Source organism: Rhinatrema bivittatum, chromosome 5 (genome assembly GCF_901001135.1).
Source record: "Rhinatrema bivittatum chromosome 5, aRhiBiv1.1, whole genome shotgun sequence".
In the NCBI taxonomy this organism is placed as follows: domain Eukaryota; kingdom Metazoa; phylum Chordata; class Amphibia; order Gymnophiona; family Rhinatrematidae; genus Rhinatrema; species Rhinatrema bivittatum.
Genome location: NC_042619.1, coordinates 251,865,861 through 251,883,896, shown reverse-complemented (window position 1 = coordinate 251,883,896; position 18,036 = coordinate 251,865,861). Strand labels below are relative to the sequence as shown.

The 18,036-nt window shown below is 48.1% G+C and overlaps 1 protein-coding gene across 4 annotated transcripts in view; it reads left to right on the top strand.

Annotated features, from left to right (window-relative positions):
- Positions 1-1,654: 1,654 nt before the first annotated feature.
- BMP1 (bone morphogenetic protein 1) overlaps positions 1,655-18,036 on the top strand; it is a 121,308-nt gene continuing 104,926 nt past the window's right edge. Inside the window, exon 1 of one of the 4 annotated variants that reach the window (XM_029603817.1) lies at positions 1,655-2,143. In XM_029603817.1, coding sequence (XP_029459677.1) covers positions 1,996-2,143 — 148 coding nt within the window. In that variant the 5' untranslated portion in view covers positions 1,655-1,995. The remainder of the gene's footprint in view (positions 2,144-18,036) is intronic. The other 3 variants (XM_029603812.1, XM_029603813.1, XM_029603818.1) reach the window with 3 other exon arrangements.

The following is an 18,036-nucleotide window of genomic DNA, read 5'->3' as shown; positions in this document are numbered from 1 at the left end:
TTTTGACTTTTCATACAGCTTGCCATGACGCTTTATTCAGTATCATCTGATCTTTGCTTCCATTTACTCCTTGTTTTGCTCTTCTCTTTTGCCTCCTTGATGTTTTTTTTAACATCTGTGTTCTTCTTTATTCAATCTGTATCTATTGCTGTTAACAACTTATTGATTGGTAATTTTGGGGGATGTTATTTGGTTTCCCTTTGTGAGAAGACGTGTTCTTCCTTTTATTAGCCACTGTGGTGTTAGCTCAGTCTGTCTGATCAATTGATTTTTGCAGTTTGCCAGGTCCTGGCAGACAGATGTTAACTGTTTTAGCCAAAAGTCGGACACTCCATTAGGGCTAGGGCTCTTTTTAACCTGGTTTCCATCTCTTTTGTTGTTATTTCAGATCGTTCTGCTCCTTCCTTGTATTCTATGAGATCCCCCATATTAGTTTCTCCCGTACAAGAGGCTTCCCCCTACAGGTTTACCAAGATCTGTTCTGGCTTCCAGGAATATTGTGGAGCACCAGCCTCTCTACAGCTATGAACTGTCTCTTTTAAGAGCTGTCTTGGGAGATTCAAGGTTCCTGTGTTGCCTTTTCTCTGCCTGTATTTTCAGCTAGCAGCCAATTCCTCCCATCTCTGGCCTCACTGCTGTACATAGTCACACTCAGAGCTGCCCTGTAGCCGGCACTGCAAGCTCTGCTGCTACAAACTTTTCTTAGTTGCCCGGGGAAAAACTTCCCAGCGTCTGAACACCGCTGCTGATATATAGTGTGTCTTAGTCAGGGCTAGATCGTTTCATCCCACCCTGCTTATATCGCACTTCGACAACGTTTTCTCTCTGGAGAATGAGATCCCGGGAGCCACTCAGTCAGGCTGGGAGCCCCATATGCATGTGGAACGTTTTATGATCTCGGGCTATCAAAGGGCTACGAAATGATATCCTGCGCTTGCAAATGATTCACTCTGGCTTAGTGGCCAGAAGAATCTTTTCCAGTTAACAGCAATCACCAGCAAAGACAAGGATCAGATTAAAGGAACAAATGGCTGAAGAGGAATGAAGGGGCTTCTGACAGATGTTGAGAGTCACCATCCACGTGGCTGACTGAAGAGTGAGCAACCTTGGCCGCCTTACCAGAGTAATTATTAGTTTTGTTCAATGGGAACATTTCTTATTACAGTTATACCCCAGCTTTTATTATTATTATTATTTTTTTTAATATGTGTTACACAGAAATTGATAATTGCATTTCTCCGGTTTCATTTGTCAATATTACTTATCGTTCTGTGATTTTGCTAGGAATGAGGTGAAATGTGATTTTGAAGAATCATATAAAAATGTTTATTATAAAGAAAGTAAAACTGTAAAGGTCCTTTTTCTTCGTTTCTCTAAATTCCGGTTTTTTTTTTTCTGCTTCCCAAGTCTCCGAGGTTTGATTGGACCTTGTCATGGATAAGCTGGCACAGTAAAGGGGTCCTCCTGCTTTGCTATATATATATATATATATATATATATATATAAAAGCATCAGCAGCAGTTTCCCGGGGCAAAGGAGGAGCGTGTGCCTGTAGAGGGCATGGCAAACCCGGGGCAGGGCAGCCGGGCACACAATCCGGGCTCTGAAAATCGGCGCCGGCATCGGAAGTCTGGCACTTCCCTCCCAGTACCGATGGGGAGGGGGGGGGAACTGACCTCCCCCCCTCCCCCTCCCGGCACTTCCAAGGGGGAAGGAGCGAGGGCTGCCAAGCGTGGCCGTCCCAGCGGCAAAGTGCGGGGCTGCTTCTCCCCCTCGGACTGGCAACTTTCCCAGGGCCGGGAGCCAGCTCCCAGGCTTGCAGGGGCCGAGCTCTCCTCCCTGAGCCCGCCCCTTCCAGATCTCATTTCCCTAAAAAAGAGAGAGAGAGAGAGGGGGGAGAGAGAGAGAGAGAGACTCCCGGCTCCTTCCTTCCATTCCTCTCCCCAGCCCTGGGGTTGCCCACACTTTGGCGGAGACTGCCAGGCACTCGCAAGCATGACCGGGGAGAGCTGGTCCCTGCTGCTGCTGCTGCTCCCCTGGCTGCTGCTGGCTCAGGCACAGGATTTCACAGACTATGCCTATGACCTGGAGGAGGAGGAGGAGGACACAGAGCCCATTGACTACAAAGATCCCTGCAAAGCTGGTAAGTGGTGGTGGGGGCGACAAACTTGCCCATTCTTCCTGTGCCTTCAGGGAGGAGAGAGACTTTTTTTTTTTTTTTTATGGCAGGAGTCCTGGTGAGAGCAGCAGGGCTAGAGCTCCCCTTGCTGAAGCACAGCCCGCTCCGCGGCTCTCACACACTGCCTAGTTGGCAATCCTGCTGGAAACAAAAGAAAGAGAGAGAGAAAAAAAAAAGTTGGAAAACTTGCTGGAAAAAGGCAGAGAAGTTGAGTGAGAGCTTGCAGTGGCTGAACTTTGTGACAGAGCCGGTGAGCGCCTATCTGAGGATTCGGGGAGTTTTCCTTGTAAAGAGAGGGCCCCGGGCAGCCCTCCCCCACCCGCGAAATTCCCTCGGCACTTTTGCAGGGGGAGCGCGGGGGTGGGGGGAGTGCAAAGCTGCGAGCACGCGCGTGTTCCCCCCCCCCCCTCCGTTTCCTCCCTGGATGGCGGAGGGGGGGAGGTGCAGGAGAGTCCACGTTTTCTGTGCTGGGTGACAATAATCATCCCACTCTGCTGCTGCTGCTGCCTGGGCGGCTGTGACCCAGAGACAGCTGTCAAAAGGAAAGCGAGGCTGTGTCCCCTGCCCTTGCCCCTCCGGCACAGGCTTGCTGGCAATCTCGCGCCCCCTTCCTGGCCACAGTTTTGCTCCCTAACTTGATTCACCCCCCAGACCCCTGTAGTTGCATTCCCAGCCTCACTACTTCTGGAGCTCATTTTACCTAAACCAATTTTATGGAGGCAGAGCATCTCTCCCCTTGCTCCCCCCTCCACCCTTCTACTCAGTTGTTGGGCAAAAGCCAGAGGGTTGCACAGCATGTGATTTAAGAACTAGATCTTGTAAAAGGGTAAAGCTGCTAATCCTTGCTCTCTCTCCTGATGCTATCCTATGGCTCTTGCTGCCGGCCCTGCTGGCACTTGGACCACTGCAAAGCTGCAATTGGCTATAATTGAATTACCCGAGGTCAGGGCCTATGGGGAGGGATTCCCATTGTGTGCAGAACAGACCTACTTTAACCTCTCTTCCTCCTGCTGCATCCCATGGGAAACGGAGGATGTGGCTGCCTCCTGCAGGAGCCCAGCAGCCTTGGCTGGGATCCCACCTTTATCTAATCCTGTACTAAGCAGTTAATTAGAGCACTGCTTTAGTGTCACCTCTAATTAATGGTCCCATCCGCAAAACTAGCTGCTACTGGGAGGTGATGGCAGAATCAGTCTCTTGTAGAGGGAGATCTGACCTGCACAGCCCTTCTCCTTGCTTAATATTCCTCATCAGGGAACCATAATACACAATTTAGCTGTTTACTATCCAGTTCTTATCAGGGAATCATCACATACCTTCTCCCTTTACTCTATCTGTCTCACATCAGAGAGCCATCACACATAGTGTCTCTACTTACTCCTTCACATCCAGCATGCATTAGGGAACCATCACAGCCTCTCTCCTTATTCTCTCCCATCTGTTTCTCATCAGGGAGTCATACACAACCTATTTCTTGTTCCCATCCATTTATCATCAGGAGGTCATGATGCACAGCCCCTCTTCTTAGTTCTTCACATCTAGCTCTCATTATGCACGATTTTTTTTATTTAATTATTCTATTTTCTAAGTCCGAGCTGAAGAACAGTTACAATTCAGGCACAGTAGATAGCTCCCTATCCTAGAGGACATACTGTCTAAGCTGGTACCTGAGGGAATGCTGGGTAAAGTGACTTGCCCAAAGTCACACGGAGGTAGGAGGATCAGTGTGAGGGACTGAAATCCCTTGTTCTCATCCTGATGGTCTAATCACTAGACCATTTTTCTGCTCTTCTATTGAGATAAAAGCCTGTGGGTGGAGTTGAGATTGGTTTTGTTACAGTTACTGGTATACAGGCAGTTCTCCTGAAATAACACCCCGTGTGTGGAGCTGAGATGGCTGCAGGTATGGTCAGTGGTATAGACACAGTTCTGAGATAATGCCCTGTGAGTGGAGCTGAGATTGGCTTTTGGTACAGCCAGTGGTGTACAGGCAGTTCTCCTGAAATGCCATCCTATGTGCAGGGCTGCAAGAATGGTCAGTGCCCTGGGGGTGAACTTGTGATTGGCTTTGGGTATGGTCAGTGGTAAACAGACAGCTCTCATGAGATAATTCATTCCGTTGCTGAACTCTTATCCATTTTATGATTGGTATTATATGGTGACTTAGGAATGAACAGGACTCGGATTGGCTACCTCTGGTCATGACTTTTTTTTTTTTTATGTCAATCTGACCTCAGTAAGCCAGCTGACAGTTAAAGGTTGCACCTTCTTGACATTCTTCTCAGGGGAAGTGGGTGGACAGCACCCTGGCATTCAGTTATTACAGTGCTGTAGGAATCAGATTTATTTACATATAGTGCACAAACACACACGCTGACACGTTTACAGGTAAAATGAATGTGCACCTTGTGTTCTCCTGTCATAGACATCATGCGCCCTTTCTGTATCAGACACATAGCACACATACGCTTGCATTCAGCTCATGACTGTGAGAATTTGAGCTAGCCCGATATTTTCTGTGTGTGTCGGTTTTCCGTTATTTTGGGCATCTCCATGAGATTCTACAGTTCCCAGGAGACCCTGTGAGTTCTCCTTGCATGTTGAGTGTATCGGGTTCCCGTATCCGTGGGTGGATGACATGTGTTGAGCTGCAGTTCTCTTGGCTTAGGCACCAGGAAGTGATGAGGCGATGGCTGAGACCAGGACCCCCTGAGCAGAGCCTGGAACCCATCCACTGCTGAGCTCAGTGTCTCATGCACCGATTGACCTGAATAGTCCTTCCCTTTTAATGGTGTCCTTAGCTCTGTTCGACTCCCAGTTCCCCTTCTCCTGACCTTTTGTGAACTGTCCCTTCCTCAATATATTGAAGCTTTTCCCTCAACTCTGCTGTCTTACAAAGACTTTGGTTCACAATAACCTTGCGCTTCTGAGTCTTCAGCTGTTTCCTGGGAGCAGCGCTGAGAGCAGAGGGCTGTGCAGGGATGGGTGACAGTGCACTGATGTGGCAGATTGTGCTGGGAGCAGAGCGGCTGGCATGAGAGGAAAGGGCTGAGAGTCAGTGTGCTGGGTGTAGCAGGTGGGTCTGTCAAGTTTTTGCTGTGAGATTTATGGGAATCCTGTCAGGAGGAAACTGCTCTTCCTGAAACTGGTCTGCATGTGACCGTGGGAGAAAGGAAAACCTCTGCTACACTGATTACCGGTACAGCCGTGCCTGCTGCACTTCTCACAGCCTCCTCCACATGAGCAGCATCTCTGCAGGACCACATGCTCAGGGGTGGGGAGACAGCTTTAGGAACTGAGGCAGCTTTCCTCAGTCACTGGGTTTAGTAACATGTTTAAAAAAAAAAAAGCCAACATGCTGGAGCCTCTGCCTAAACCGTTTCAAGGGCTCAGCTTTTCTGCTCTTTATGTGGTAGGACAGACTTCCCCGGTTTATCGCCCTCTCCTTAGTGCTGGGAGAGTCCACACGCACAATGTTTAATTACATAACCCCTGCTCCAGCTGCTCTCAGGGAAGGGGAGGGCTCAGTATCCATCCTTCCCTTAGATGCTCCTATTGAATACCCTCGGCTCTGTAGGGCAGGGTCATCTTTAGGTGGATATGAAAGGCCAGCAGCAGCAGGAGGAGGGAGCTGGGTCGGACTCCTAGGCTCCTCCTCCTCCCCATACCAACTCTGTCCCCAAGAGGGGGGAAACTGTTGGCACCATTTGTGGGCCCAGCTGCTAGGAAAGGGCGGTGATGGTGATGGTAGGATGGGGGCGAGTGTGGCAAGTTACGGGAACCCTGCTGTATGGTTAACTGTGCCCAAGTCCTTTTAATCCCTCTGCTCTGCTCACTTACATCTACTTGTGCTTCGACATTGGGGAGTTCCATGAAAGTAGGGTATCGGGGTCAACCACCCCTGCGTTAAACTCATGATTCTTAATCTGCGCATCCTTCCTTCCTCCCTCCACCCCCCCCCCCCCCCTTTGCCTTCTCCTCTCTTTTGGTGCCTTCAGGTCTTTCTCAGGCTTTGGGCTCTGTTCACTGCCTGGTTAGTAAATTGTAATGAACACAGGAGTATAGTGCTGAAAACAAAAAAAAAAGACTCATGTATGTATGAACTGATTTCTTTCCCAAATTTCGGCTCTCCCTGGAAAGTATCCTGTTATTGAGAGCCTGCTGCAATGTCAGTGCCACCTCCCCAGAGCTGGCCTTCTTGGTCTCGGGTTCTGGGAGTTCACACTAATCCAGTATGGTGTGGTTGCAGCATGTGTGTGTGTGTGTGTGTGTGTGTGTGTGTGTGTGTGAATTTTTAACAGGGCTTTGAGTTGCTTCAGGAAGTTTCTGGTGGTGGAAGGAGGATGGGTCACTTATAGTGAGGTGGCAGATGCACTTTCATCCCCGGGAGTGCTTGCATACAGGGGCTGCTGTGCAGGCCTCTGCTCTGCTGCTCTGAGGCATTAGTGCAACGCTGTGAAGTTTAGAGCCTGGTTAACTGCTGTTCTGTGATCAGTGAGGGTTTCAAGCAGACAGACCTCTAATTATGCATTTCATCACTATCTGACAGGAGACAGAAGCAGCAGCAGCCTGTGGGTAGGGAAAGGAAGGCCAAGGGTAAGCCTATAGATTACGCTCTCCAGTTAGAAAGCATAGGAGGAAAGGATTCCTATTCAATTTATTTCAAGGGTACAGCATGACACAGATGCTGATCCCAGCTGGCCTCCTGAGGCAATGCCAGGCCAGGAGCATGGGAGCAGCTCCCAGCCAGCCTCCCATAGCGGTACCAAGCCAGGACCATGGATGCATAACCTGTCTCGAGTCCCTTGGTGGTACTGGGCCAGGCTTGCGAAAGCAGCTTCCATGGTGATGCCTGGCTAGGACCATAGACATAGCTCCCATCTGGCCTTCCCCAGTGGTACCAGGCCAGGCCTGCAGATTCATTTTCCAGCAATGTCAGACCAGGCTTGCGGATGCAGCTTCTAGTCTATAAACTCTACTTCAGAGGAGAAAGAGAAGTCTAAAGCAGCTTTAGAACAAACTGCACAGAGAGAAAGGGCGTCTGGAGGAGTCCAACAGCAGGTAAGAAGGAATCTAAGAGGAAGGAAAGTGCTTGAGGAAGCTGTACTCCAAGTCAGAGCGAGCCCAGGGCAGGAAGAGAGAGAGCCTGGGGCAGCTCTATACCAGAGCAGGAAGAGAGAAAGCCTGGGGCAGCTCTATACCAGGGCAGGACGAGAGAGCCTGGGGCAGCTCTATAGCAGAGCAGGAAGAGAGAGAGCCTGGGGCAGCTCTATACCAGGGCAGGACGAGAGAGCCTGGGGCAGCTCTATACCAGAGCAGGAAGAGAGAAAGCCTGGGGCAGCTCTATACCAGAGCAGGATGAGAGAGCCTGGGGCAGCTCTATACCAGAGCAGGATGAGAGAGCCTGGGGCAGCTTTATACCAGGGCAGGAAGAGAGAGAGCCTGGGGCAGCTCTATACCAGGGCAGGAAGAGAGAGCCTGGGGCAGCTCTATACCAGAGCAGGATGAGAGAGCCTGGGGCAGCTCTATACCAGGGCAGGAAGAGAGAGAGCCTGGGGCAGCTCTATACCAGGGCAGGAAGAGAGAGAGCCTGGGGCAGCTCTATACCAGGGCAGGAAGAGAGAGAGCCTGGGGCAGCTCTATACCAGGGCAGGACGAGAGAGCCTGGGGCAGCTCTATAGCAGAGCAGGAAGAGAGAGAGCCTGGGGCAGCTCTATACCAGGGCAGGAAGAGAGAGAGCCTGGGGCAGCTCTATACCAGGGCAGGACGAGAGAGCCTGGGGCAGCTCTATACCAGAGCAGGAAGAGAGAAAGCCTGGGGCAGCTCTATACCAGAGCAGGATGAGAGAGCCTGGGGCAGCTCTATACCAGAGCAGGATGAGAGAGCCTGGGGCAGCTTTATACCAGGGCAGGAAGAGAGAGAGCCTGGGGCAGCTCTATACCAGGGCAGGAAGAGAGAGCCTGGGGCAGCTCTATACCAGAGCAGGATGAGAGAGCCTGGGGTAGCTCTATACCAGGGCAGGAAGAGAGAGAGCCTGGGGCAGCTCTATACCAGGGCAGGAAGAGAGAGAGCCTGGGGCAGCTCTATACCAGGGCAGGAAGAGAGAGAGCCTGGGGCAGCTGTATACCAGGGCAGGATGAGAGAGCCTGGGGCAGCTCTATACCAGAGCAGGAAGAGAGAAAGCCTGGGGCAGCTCTATACCAGGGCAGGACGAGAGAGCCCTGGGCAGCTCTATACCAGAGCAGGAAGAGAGAAAGCCTGGGGCAGCTCTATACCAGGGCAGGAAGAGAGAGAGCCTGGGGCAGCTCTATTCCAGGGCAGGAAGAGAGAGAGCCTGGGGCAGCTCTATACCAGGGCAGGAAGAGAGAGAGCCCGGGGCAGCTCTATACCAGGGCAGGACGAGAGAGCCCGGGGCAGCTCTATACCAGGGCAGGACGAGAGAGCCCGGGGCAGCTCTATACCAGGGCAGGACGAGAGAGCCCGGGGCAGCTCTATACCAGGGCAGGACGAGAGAGCCCGGGGCAGCTCTATACCAGGGCAGGACGAGAGAGCCCGGGGCAGCTCTATACCAGGGCAGGACGAGAGAGCCCGGGGCAGCTCTATACCAGAGCAGGACGAGAGAGCCCGGGGCAGCTCTATACCAGGGCAGGACGAGAGAGCCCGGGGCAGCTCTATACCAGGGCAGGACGAGAGAGCCCGGGGCAGCTCTATACCAGGGCAGGACGAGAGACCCCGGGGCAGCTCTATACCAGGGCAGGACGAGAGAGCCCGGGGCAGCTCTATACCAGGGCAGGACCAGAGAGCCCGGGGCAGTTCTATACCAGGGTAGGACGAGAGAGCCCGGGGCAGCTCTATACCAGAGCAGGATGAGAGAGCCCGGGGCAGCTCTATACCAGAGCAGGATGAGAGAGCCCGGGGCAGCTCTATACCAGGGCAGGACGAGAGAGCCCGGGGCAGCTCTATACCAGAGCAGGATGAGAGAGCCTGGGGCAGCTCTATACCAGGGCAGGACGAGAGAGCCTAGGGCAGGGAGAAAAAGCATTGTTCTGTGATATTTTGAGAAGTATCACTTAGATTTTTCTGGTACATCAGAGATAAACAGCTCTCACCACAGTGAAATTATTTCTATTTCTAGACCAAACTGTTTAAAGAATCCATGATTCAGGGACCATAGCACCTTAGCACCACAGCTTCCTGTCTCCTTTAGTCACTTCACTTATCTCCAGAGCTCACAGGCCCCATACACATCAGACTCTAACTCCTCTGCTTAACGTGGTGCAGCGACACTGACCCACGCACTCTGATACAAACACGCACAGAGGCTCTCACTGGGTGCAGGGCGACAAGGAAAATGTACAAATACTAAATCAATACTTTTGTTCAGCGTTCAATGAAGAAGGGGTTAGAGACGGACTATGGACAGCAAGGGGTACGTATGGTGGCGGAGTAGATATCGCTCGCTTTGCAGAAGAGAGGGCTGGCAGGAAACTAGCAAAACTGGAAGTGGACAAGGCAAACAGGACCAGACAGAAGGTATCTGAGGATATTAAGGGAGCTCAGAGAGGTTCTGGCAGTTCTGCTGGTGGTTCTGTTTGGAGACAGGAGTGGCTCCAGAGGACTGGAGATGGGCAGACATCGGCCCTTCTTCCTAAAAGTAGAAACAGGGAGTAGGCTGGGCAACTGCTTTGGCCTCAGTGGTGGGTAAATTAATGGAGTCAGTACATAATAAAAGTAAAGTGCGCTATTCTGACCTCAGTGGGTTGCAGGATCAAAGGCAGCATGGTTTTACCAACCACGTCAAAGAAAGCTGATCAATTTCTTTTACTGAACAGTCAAAGAATTGGGTTGGGGTGGGCACCAGATGAGGTATACTTGGTCGGGAGTAGGCTTTTGACATGGTGCCATGCAGGAAGCTAATAATAAACCGAGCAGCCTAGGAGTGGACCTCAAGTGGGTGACTGGGAATGCCTGAGTGGACAGACAGTGGTAAATGGAGCTCACTGCAAGGAATACCGTAGGACGTTATCAGTGGAGTGCCTCAAGGATCAGTCCTAGGGCCGGTTCTGTTCAGTATTTTCAGAAGTGATGCTGGTGAGGTTTAGCAGTTGATACTAAGAACTACAACAAGGTGAACACTCCAGGAAAAATAAGGAGCAATCTAAGGAAGCTTGAGGAAGGCTCAAGAGGCTGGCAGCTTACATTTAGGAGGGATTTTCAAACAGCCTGTGTAGTTGTACGGTTTGCAGGCCCTGTAAGGGCACATACTTTCCACTAATTTTCCTAGGTGTTTTTTCTTTGAAAATTGTGTAAGGGGCACATGCTAAAAGCGCCTGCATACTTTGAACCTGCGGGGAGCTGGGTGTATGCGTGCGTGTGTGTGTGTGTGTAAAATAGCAGGCAAACGTTTGAAAATGCTAGGCATTGCTGTTTTCTTCCCCTGACCTGAACACTCCCTCAGAAACCCAGCTCATAGTGCACATGCTGCGGGGTCCCATGTATACTCTTAACAGCTTTAAAACTAGAACAAGGGGGAAAGCCGACAGTCACTCAGCAGTGCATGGTTCGGAGAAATGTTTCCTTGAAGGATACTAATGAAACAGGAGAGTTAGGGCATCCCAACAGAGAGGTTCCATTAAAAGCAAACATAGTCCATGTGCCTATATGTAAAAAATCACAGAAGCTAATGATTTTCAAATTATCCCTAACAAATGAAAAGCAGGTTGTTAATGCAAACAAAAAACACACTTTGAAATGTCTGTAAGCCAGTGCCAGAAGTCTAACAAATAAGATGGGAGAGTTAGAGTGTAAATGATGAGATTGACATAATTGGCATCACAGAGACTTGGTGGAAGGAGGATAACCAATGGGACAGGGTACAAATTATATCGCAATGATAGGAAGGATCAACTTGGTGGGGGTGTGGCACTTATGTCCAGGAGGGTATAGAGTCCAACAGGATAAAGATCATACAAGAGACTAAATGCTCAGTAGAATCTATATGGGTAGAAATCCCATGTGTGTTGGGTAAGAGTATAGTGATAGGAGTATACTACCGTCCACCTGGACAAAACGGTCAGACAGATGATGAAATGCTAAGAGAAATCAGGGAAGCTAACCAATTTGGCAGTGCAATAATAATGGGAGATTTCAATTACCGACCCAAAATACAATAGAGCAAGTTACTGCACTTCAATAATATCCCCAGCAAAAAGTGCAGAATAAGAATTTTAGTCCAAACCACGAAGATTCTTGAAAAGCTCTACAGAGCAGAGAGACTTTTATTCATTTTAAGCGGCAACTCCACTGACTTATAATAGCAACAGCTTAGAACGCGTCCCCCGACACGGTCCCGTGTTTCGCCAAGGGCTGCATCAGGAGGGAGCAATTTTGAAACTGTTTTGCATTCAGTGTATTGTGAAAACTATTGCTCCCTCCCGATGCAGCCCTTGGCGAAACACGGGACCGTGTCGGGGGACGCGTTCTAAGCTGTTGCTATTATAAGTCAGTGGAGTTGCCGCTTAAAATGAATAAAAGTCTCTCTGCTCTGAAGAGCTTTTGAAGAATCTTCGTGGTTTGGACTAAAATTCTTATTCTGCACTTTTTGCTGGGGAGATTTCAATTACCCCAATATTAACTGGGTAAATATAACATCAGGACTTGCTAGAGACATAAAGTTCCTGGATGTAATAAGTGACTGCTTCATGGAGCAATTGGTTCAGGAACCAACAAGAAAGGGAGCTATTTTAGATTTAATTCTTAGTGGAATGCAGGATTTGGGGTCACTTGACAATAGTGATCATAACACGATCAAATTTAAACTAATAACTGGAAGGGGGGACAATAAGTAAATCTACAGCTCTAACAATAAACTTTCAAAAGAGAAACTTTGATAAATTGAGGAAAATAGTTAGAAAAAAACTGGAAGGTGCAGCTGCAAAGGATAAAAGTGTTCAACAGGCATGAATATTGTTTAAAAATACAATCCTAGAGGTGCAATCCAGATGTATTCCACGCATTAAGAAAGGTGGAAGGAAGGCAAAACGATTACAGTCATGGTTAAAAGGTGAGGTGAAAGAAGCTTTTTTAGCCAAAAAAAATCCTTCAAAAATTGGAAGAAGGATCCATCTGAAGAAAATAGGATAAAACATAAGCATTGTCAAGCTAAGTGTAAAACATTGATAAGACAGGCGAAGAGAGAATTTGAAATGAAGTTGGCCATAGAGGCAAAAACTCATAATAAAAACGTTTAAAAATATATCCGAAGCAAGAAACCTGAGAGGGAGTGGATTGGACCATTAGATGACCGAGGGGTTAAAGGGGCTCTTAGGGAAGATAAGGCCATTGCAGAAAGACTAAATGAATTCTTTGCCTCCGTGTTTACTAATGAGGATGTTGGGAAGATACCAGTTCTGGAGATGGTTTTCATTTGGACACGAACACCTGATCCTCCAGAAGGCCATCATTTAACTTCCAGAACCTCTGACCCCTGTCATATAAGGGAAACGCTAAATCCACCCACAAAGGAGCATGATCAGACCACGTAATGCCTCTACTGTGGCTTTGACCACACGATGGAGAAATCCCCTATCCACAAAAATGTAATCAATCCTTGTATATAGATTATGGGGATTGGAGTAAAATGTATATTCCCTCCTTTGAGGATATAAAAAACGCCACGTATCCTCTAATTTGAAGTGGTGCAGAAGTTTGATTAAGCTGCCTCTATCTTTTTTAGGGATAGAACCCCTACCTACGGAAGAGTCCATTTTGGGGTTGAGCAGAATATTACAATCCCCAGCCATGATAAGATGACCCTCGTGGTGGTTCTGAACCGTATGCAGCAATTTAGCAAAAAAGACAGCCTGACCTGTGTTAGGAGCATACACATTTACCAGCGTATATTTTTCCCCCGCAATCTGAATAATAAGCAAGAGAAACCACCCCTCAGGATCAGATACACACTTAATGAGTTCATAAGCAAAGTCCTTCTGGAATAGAATTCCCACCCCTGCATATCGTGCAGACTGAGTACACGCCGCCCAATACTGTTGTGGGTAATGTGGCGAGTGCATCAGATGTTCATATCGTCGTTTCAGGTGTGTCTCTTGTACCATGGCTACAGCCACATTGCCCCGTTGTAGCTCTTTAAATAAAAGTTTACGTTTGCGAGGCGAGTTTAATCCTTTCACATTTAAGGAGAATAGTCGGAAATTCGTCATAGCAATAAATCAAAATGCAAACACATGCAATCCTGCCCGGCGCTGATCAAGCTCTCATCCCCAGTCCATGAAAAAGGAGCCCGATCCTTGACAGAAAGCGAAGACCGGTGTGCATAGTACTCATAGTCCTGCAAGACAGTGAAACCCCAACCCCCCCCCTCCCCCTTCCCTACAAAGCGACCGCAGTCGTCGGGCACACGGCCCTAAACTAAGAGGCATGGTGCAGCAGTACATCCGCTGCCCCTGTCGGTGGGAATCGCATGATGCAAACAAACAATTTTCTACAATGCAGCCATCCAGAAGTTGCTGCAATCAGATATGAAAGAAACAACTGAATCCTGTGACAATCCCTTCAGGTAGCATCTGCCGCAGGCGGATCCTTTGCCGGAGCAGGAGTACGCCGTAATCTTTTTCCTCCTTTTCCCATCCTTTGCCAACGCGGTTCTTCCCTCTGCGCCGTCGTAGGGGACTGGGGTGCTGGGAGGTCTGGGGCCATGAACCCCGCTTCCTTCAAACAATTGGCAGCCTCCTTTAGAGATTGGGCTGTGTAAGTCCTGCCCTGACTAGAGAAGCTGATCCCGAAGGGAAATAGCCACCGGTAGCGTAGCTTTTCTTTCTGCAAAATCTCTGTGATGGGCCTCAAGTCAGCGCGTCTCTTTAGTGTGAGAGGAGAAAGGTCAGTGTAGATCTGTATCTCGTGCCCGTCCAACGTGACTGTCCCCTGTTTTCGGGCGGCCATGAGGACCCGATCCTTCACGGCGTATTCATGAAAGCAGACTATTATGTCCTTCACCCTGTTTGCTATCCTAGGACCCAGGGCCCTGTGAGCCCTCTCAATTTTCACATTAATAGGTACCGCTGGCCCCTCACCCGCCAAAGTCCCTGGCTGCTTCAGTAAGTCCAGACAAAGCTTGGTGATGACCTGGTTGCAATCAGCGTATTCTGGCGTGTCAGGAACACCACGAAAGCCCAAGTTCATTCTGCGGCTCCTATTCTCCAAATCCTCCACTTTCATGGACAGTTGTTTCAGCTCCTGAGAAATATTTTTATTGTCAGCAGTCAGTGCAGTTACTGCTTCAGCTTGGGCTTCTGTAAGCGTCTCATATTCAAAAAGCCGCCGCCCCATGTCGCTGACTTCTTCCCGGAGCTCCCCCACCACCTCTCTAATTTCGGTCTTGAATGCCTGGAGATCGTGCCTCAGTTCCCTAAACCAGGTTTTGAACTCACCCCGGGTAGGTATTTCAGAGTCTGCTGCCAAGCTCCGATCTTCCTCCTCCTCCGAGAGCTCCGAGACAGTTGCGGCCGCCATCTTGTATTTTTCGGCCCGCGGCTCCCTTTCCACTTTTTGGTAGGAGAATTTCTGGAAATCGGGCCCTTTTTTGCGGCACGACATGGGCTGGGTGTTGCCGTTGAGAACGCTGTGTTTTTCGCCGTAGATATCTACTGGATGGCTGCAGATTTGATCGATTCCCACCGGGTCGGTCAGGAGCCGTGGATCAGGCTTCCACTCGCTCCGCTGACGTCATCAGCCTCCTGGAGATGGTTTTCAAGGGTGATGAGTCAGATGAACTGAACCAAATCACTGTGAACTGGGAAGATGTAGTAGGCCAGATTGACAAACTAGAGTAGCAAATCACTTGGACCAAATGATATACATCCTAGGGTACTGAAGGAACTAAAAAATGAAATTTCTTATCTATTAGTTAAAATTTTTAACCTATCATTAAAATCATCCATTGTACCTGAAGACTGGAGGGTGGCCAATGTATCCCCAATATTTAAAAAGGGCTCCAGGGGCGATCCGGGTAACTATAGACCAGTAAGCCTGACTTCAGTGCCGGGAAAAATAGTGGAAAACATTCTAAAGATCAGAATCGTAGAGCATATAGAAAGACATGATTTACTGGGACACAGTCAACATGGATTTACCCAAGGGAAGTCTTGCCTAACAAATCTGCTTCATTTTTTTGAAGGGATTAATAAACATGTGGATAAAGGTGAACCGGTAGATGTAGTGTATTTGGACTTTCAGAAGGCATTTGACAAAGTCCCTCATGAGAAGCTTCTAAGAAAACTAAAAAGTCATGGGATAGGAGGTGATGTCCTTTCGTGGATTACAAACTGGTTAAAAGACAGGAAACAGAGAGTAGGATTAAATGGTCAATTTTCTCAGTGGAAAAGGGTAAACAGTGGAGTGCCTCAGGGATCTGTACTTGGACTGGTGCTTTTCAATATATATTTATAAATGATCTGGAAAGGAACACGACAAGTGAGGTTATCAAATTTGCAGACGATACAAAATTATTCAGAGTAGTTAAATCACAAGCGGATTGTGATACATTACAGGAGGACCTTGCAAGTCTGGAAGATTGGGCATCCAAATGGCAGATGAAATTTAATGTGGACAAGTGCAAGGTGTTGCATATAGGGAAAAATAACCCTTGCTGTAGTTACACAATGTTAGATTCCTTATTAGGAACTGCCACCCAGGAAAAAGATCTAGGAATCATAGTGGATAATACTTTAAAATCGTCGGCTCAGTGTACTGCAGCAGTCAAAAAAACAAACAGAATATTAGGAATTATTAGGAAGGGAATGATTAAAAAATCAGAAAATGTTATAATGCCTCTGTATCGCTCCATGGTGAGTCCACACCTTGAATACTGTGTACAATTCTGGTCGCCGCATCTCAAAAAAGATATAGTTGTGATGGAGAAGGTACAGAGAAGGGCAGCCAAAATGATAAAGGGGATGGAACAGCTCCCCTATGAGGAAAGGCTGATGAGGTTAGGGCTGCTCAGCTTGGAGAAGAGATGGCTGAGGGGGGATATGATAGAGGTCTTTAAGATCATGAGAGGTCTTGAACAAGTAGATGTAAATCGGTTATTTACACTTTCGCATAATAGAAGGACTAGGGGGCATTCCATGAAGTTAGCAAGTAGCACATTTAAGACTAATCGGAGAAAATTATTTTCCACTCAATGCACAATTAAGCTCTGGAATTTGTTGCCAGAGGATGTGATTAGTGCAGTTAGTGTAGCTGGATTAAAAAAAGGTTTGGATAAGTTCTTGGAGGAGAAGTCCATTAACTGTTATTAATCAAGTTTACCTAGAATAGCCACTTATATTAATTGCAGCAGTAGCATGGGATCTTCTTGGTGTTTGGGTAATTGCCAGGTTCTTGTGGCCTGGTTTGGCCTCTGTTGGAAACAGGATGCTGGGCTTGATGGACCCTTGGACTGAACCAGCATGGCAATTTCTTATGTTCTTATGTTTTAAACTGGCCACAGGAGGGCAATCCTCAGACAGGGTGATCTGAGAGAGTTAATCCATTTTAACCCAACTAGATTGCTTTGAAACTTGTCCTCCGCCAGGCATAAAAGTGTAGTCGTACATCTGATATGCAGAAATCCATGAGAGGCATACATGAAGGGAATGAGGCGCTGATATGTATGAAAGAGACATCATAATCTCTAGGTAGCAAGACATTGTCACAAGGCAGTGGCAGGAGGTAGAGAGATGCTCGAGTGCATACAGAGAGGCATACCAGTGGAATAAAAGGAGGGAGTGACACCTTTGAGGTCACTGGTTAGATCTCATCTGGAGTGTTGGGTCCAAGTCTGAAGGCCATGTCTCAGAAAGGGTATTGATAGAACAGAGGTGGTCCAGAGAAGAGCTACCAGAAGCCTTAATATGTACACCTGAGAGGAGATGAGAAAGAGAAGGGGATATGAGAGAAACATGCACATACGTCCAAGGTATATCATGATATGAAGCTCAAAGGAGGTAGATCGAGGAATAACAGGAAAGATTTCTTCACAAAAAGGGTAATGGGGGGTAAGGAATGGCCTCCCAGTGGAGGTGGTGGAAGCCTAAAATAAACTCGGAGGATCTTTGGTTAAGAGGAACGTTGAAGATCAGCTGCAGTATATGGTATTTTAATAGGAAAGGACTTTATGTGCTGCTACATAAGAGGATAAGAACCATGCTGGGGCAGAGCTAGGCCCATCAAGCCCAGCATCCTGCCTCCGACAGTGGCCAATCCAAGTCGCAAGTACCCAGCAGGTCCCATGAAGTAGGCCCATTTCCTGTTACTCGCTTTCTTTAGTCTACCTGGCTAATAATGTTTTATGGACTTTTCCTCCAGGAACCCTCTTTTAAACCCTGCTCGATGACGTCCTCTGGCAACAGATTCCACAGCTTGATTGCTGAGAAAAAAAGTACTTTATTTTAAATCTGCTGGTTATTAGTTTCATGGAGTGTTCGCTTATTTTAACGTTTGTTGAAAGGGTAAATAACAGTCTTATTTTACCCATTGCTCCCCATTCATGATTTTATAATCTTCTATCATCAAGTTCCCTCTCAGCCATCTCTTTTCCAAGCTGAGGAGACCTAACCTGGTAGCTTCTTATCATAGGGGAGCCATTCCATTTTCTTTTTATCACCCTCCTCTGCATCTTTTCTAGTTCCACTATGTCTTTTTTTGAGAAGGGACAACCAGAACTGTACACAATACTCGAGATTCATTTGCACCATGGATCGATACGGAGGCAATATGATATTTTCTGTTTTATTCTCCATTCCCTTTCAAATCAGTCCTAACATTCTATTTGCTTTTTTTGTCCACTGCCGCACACT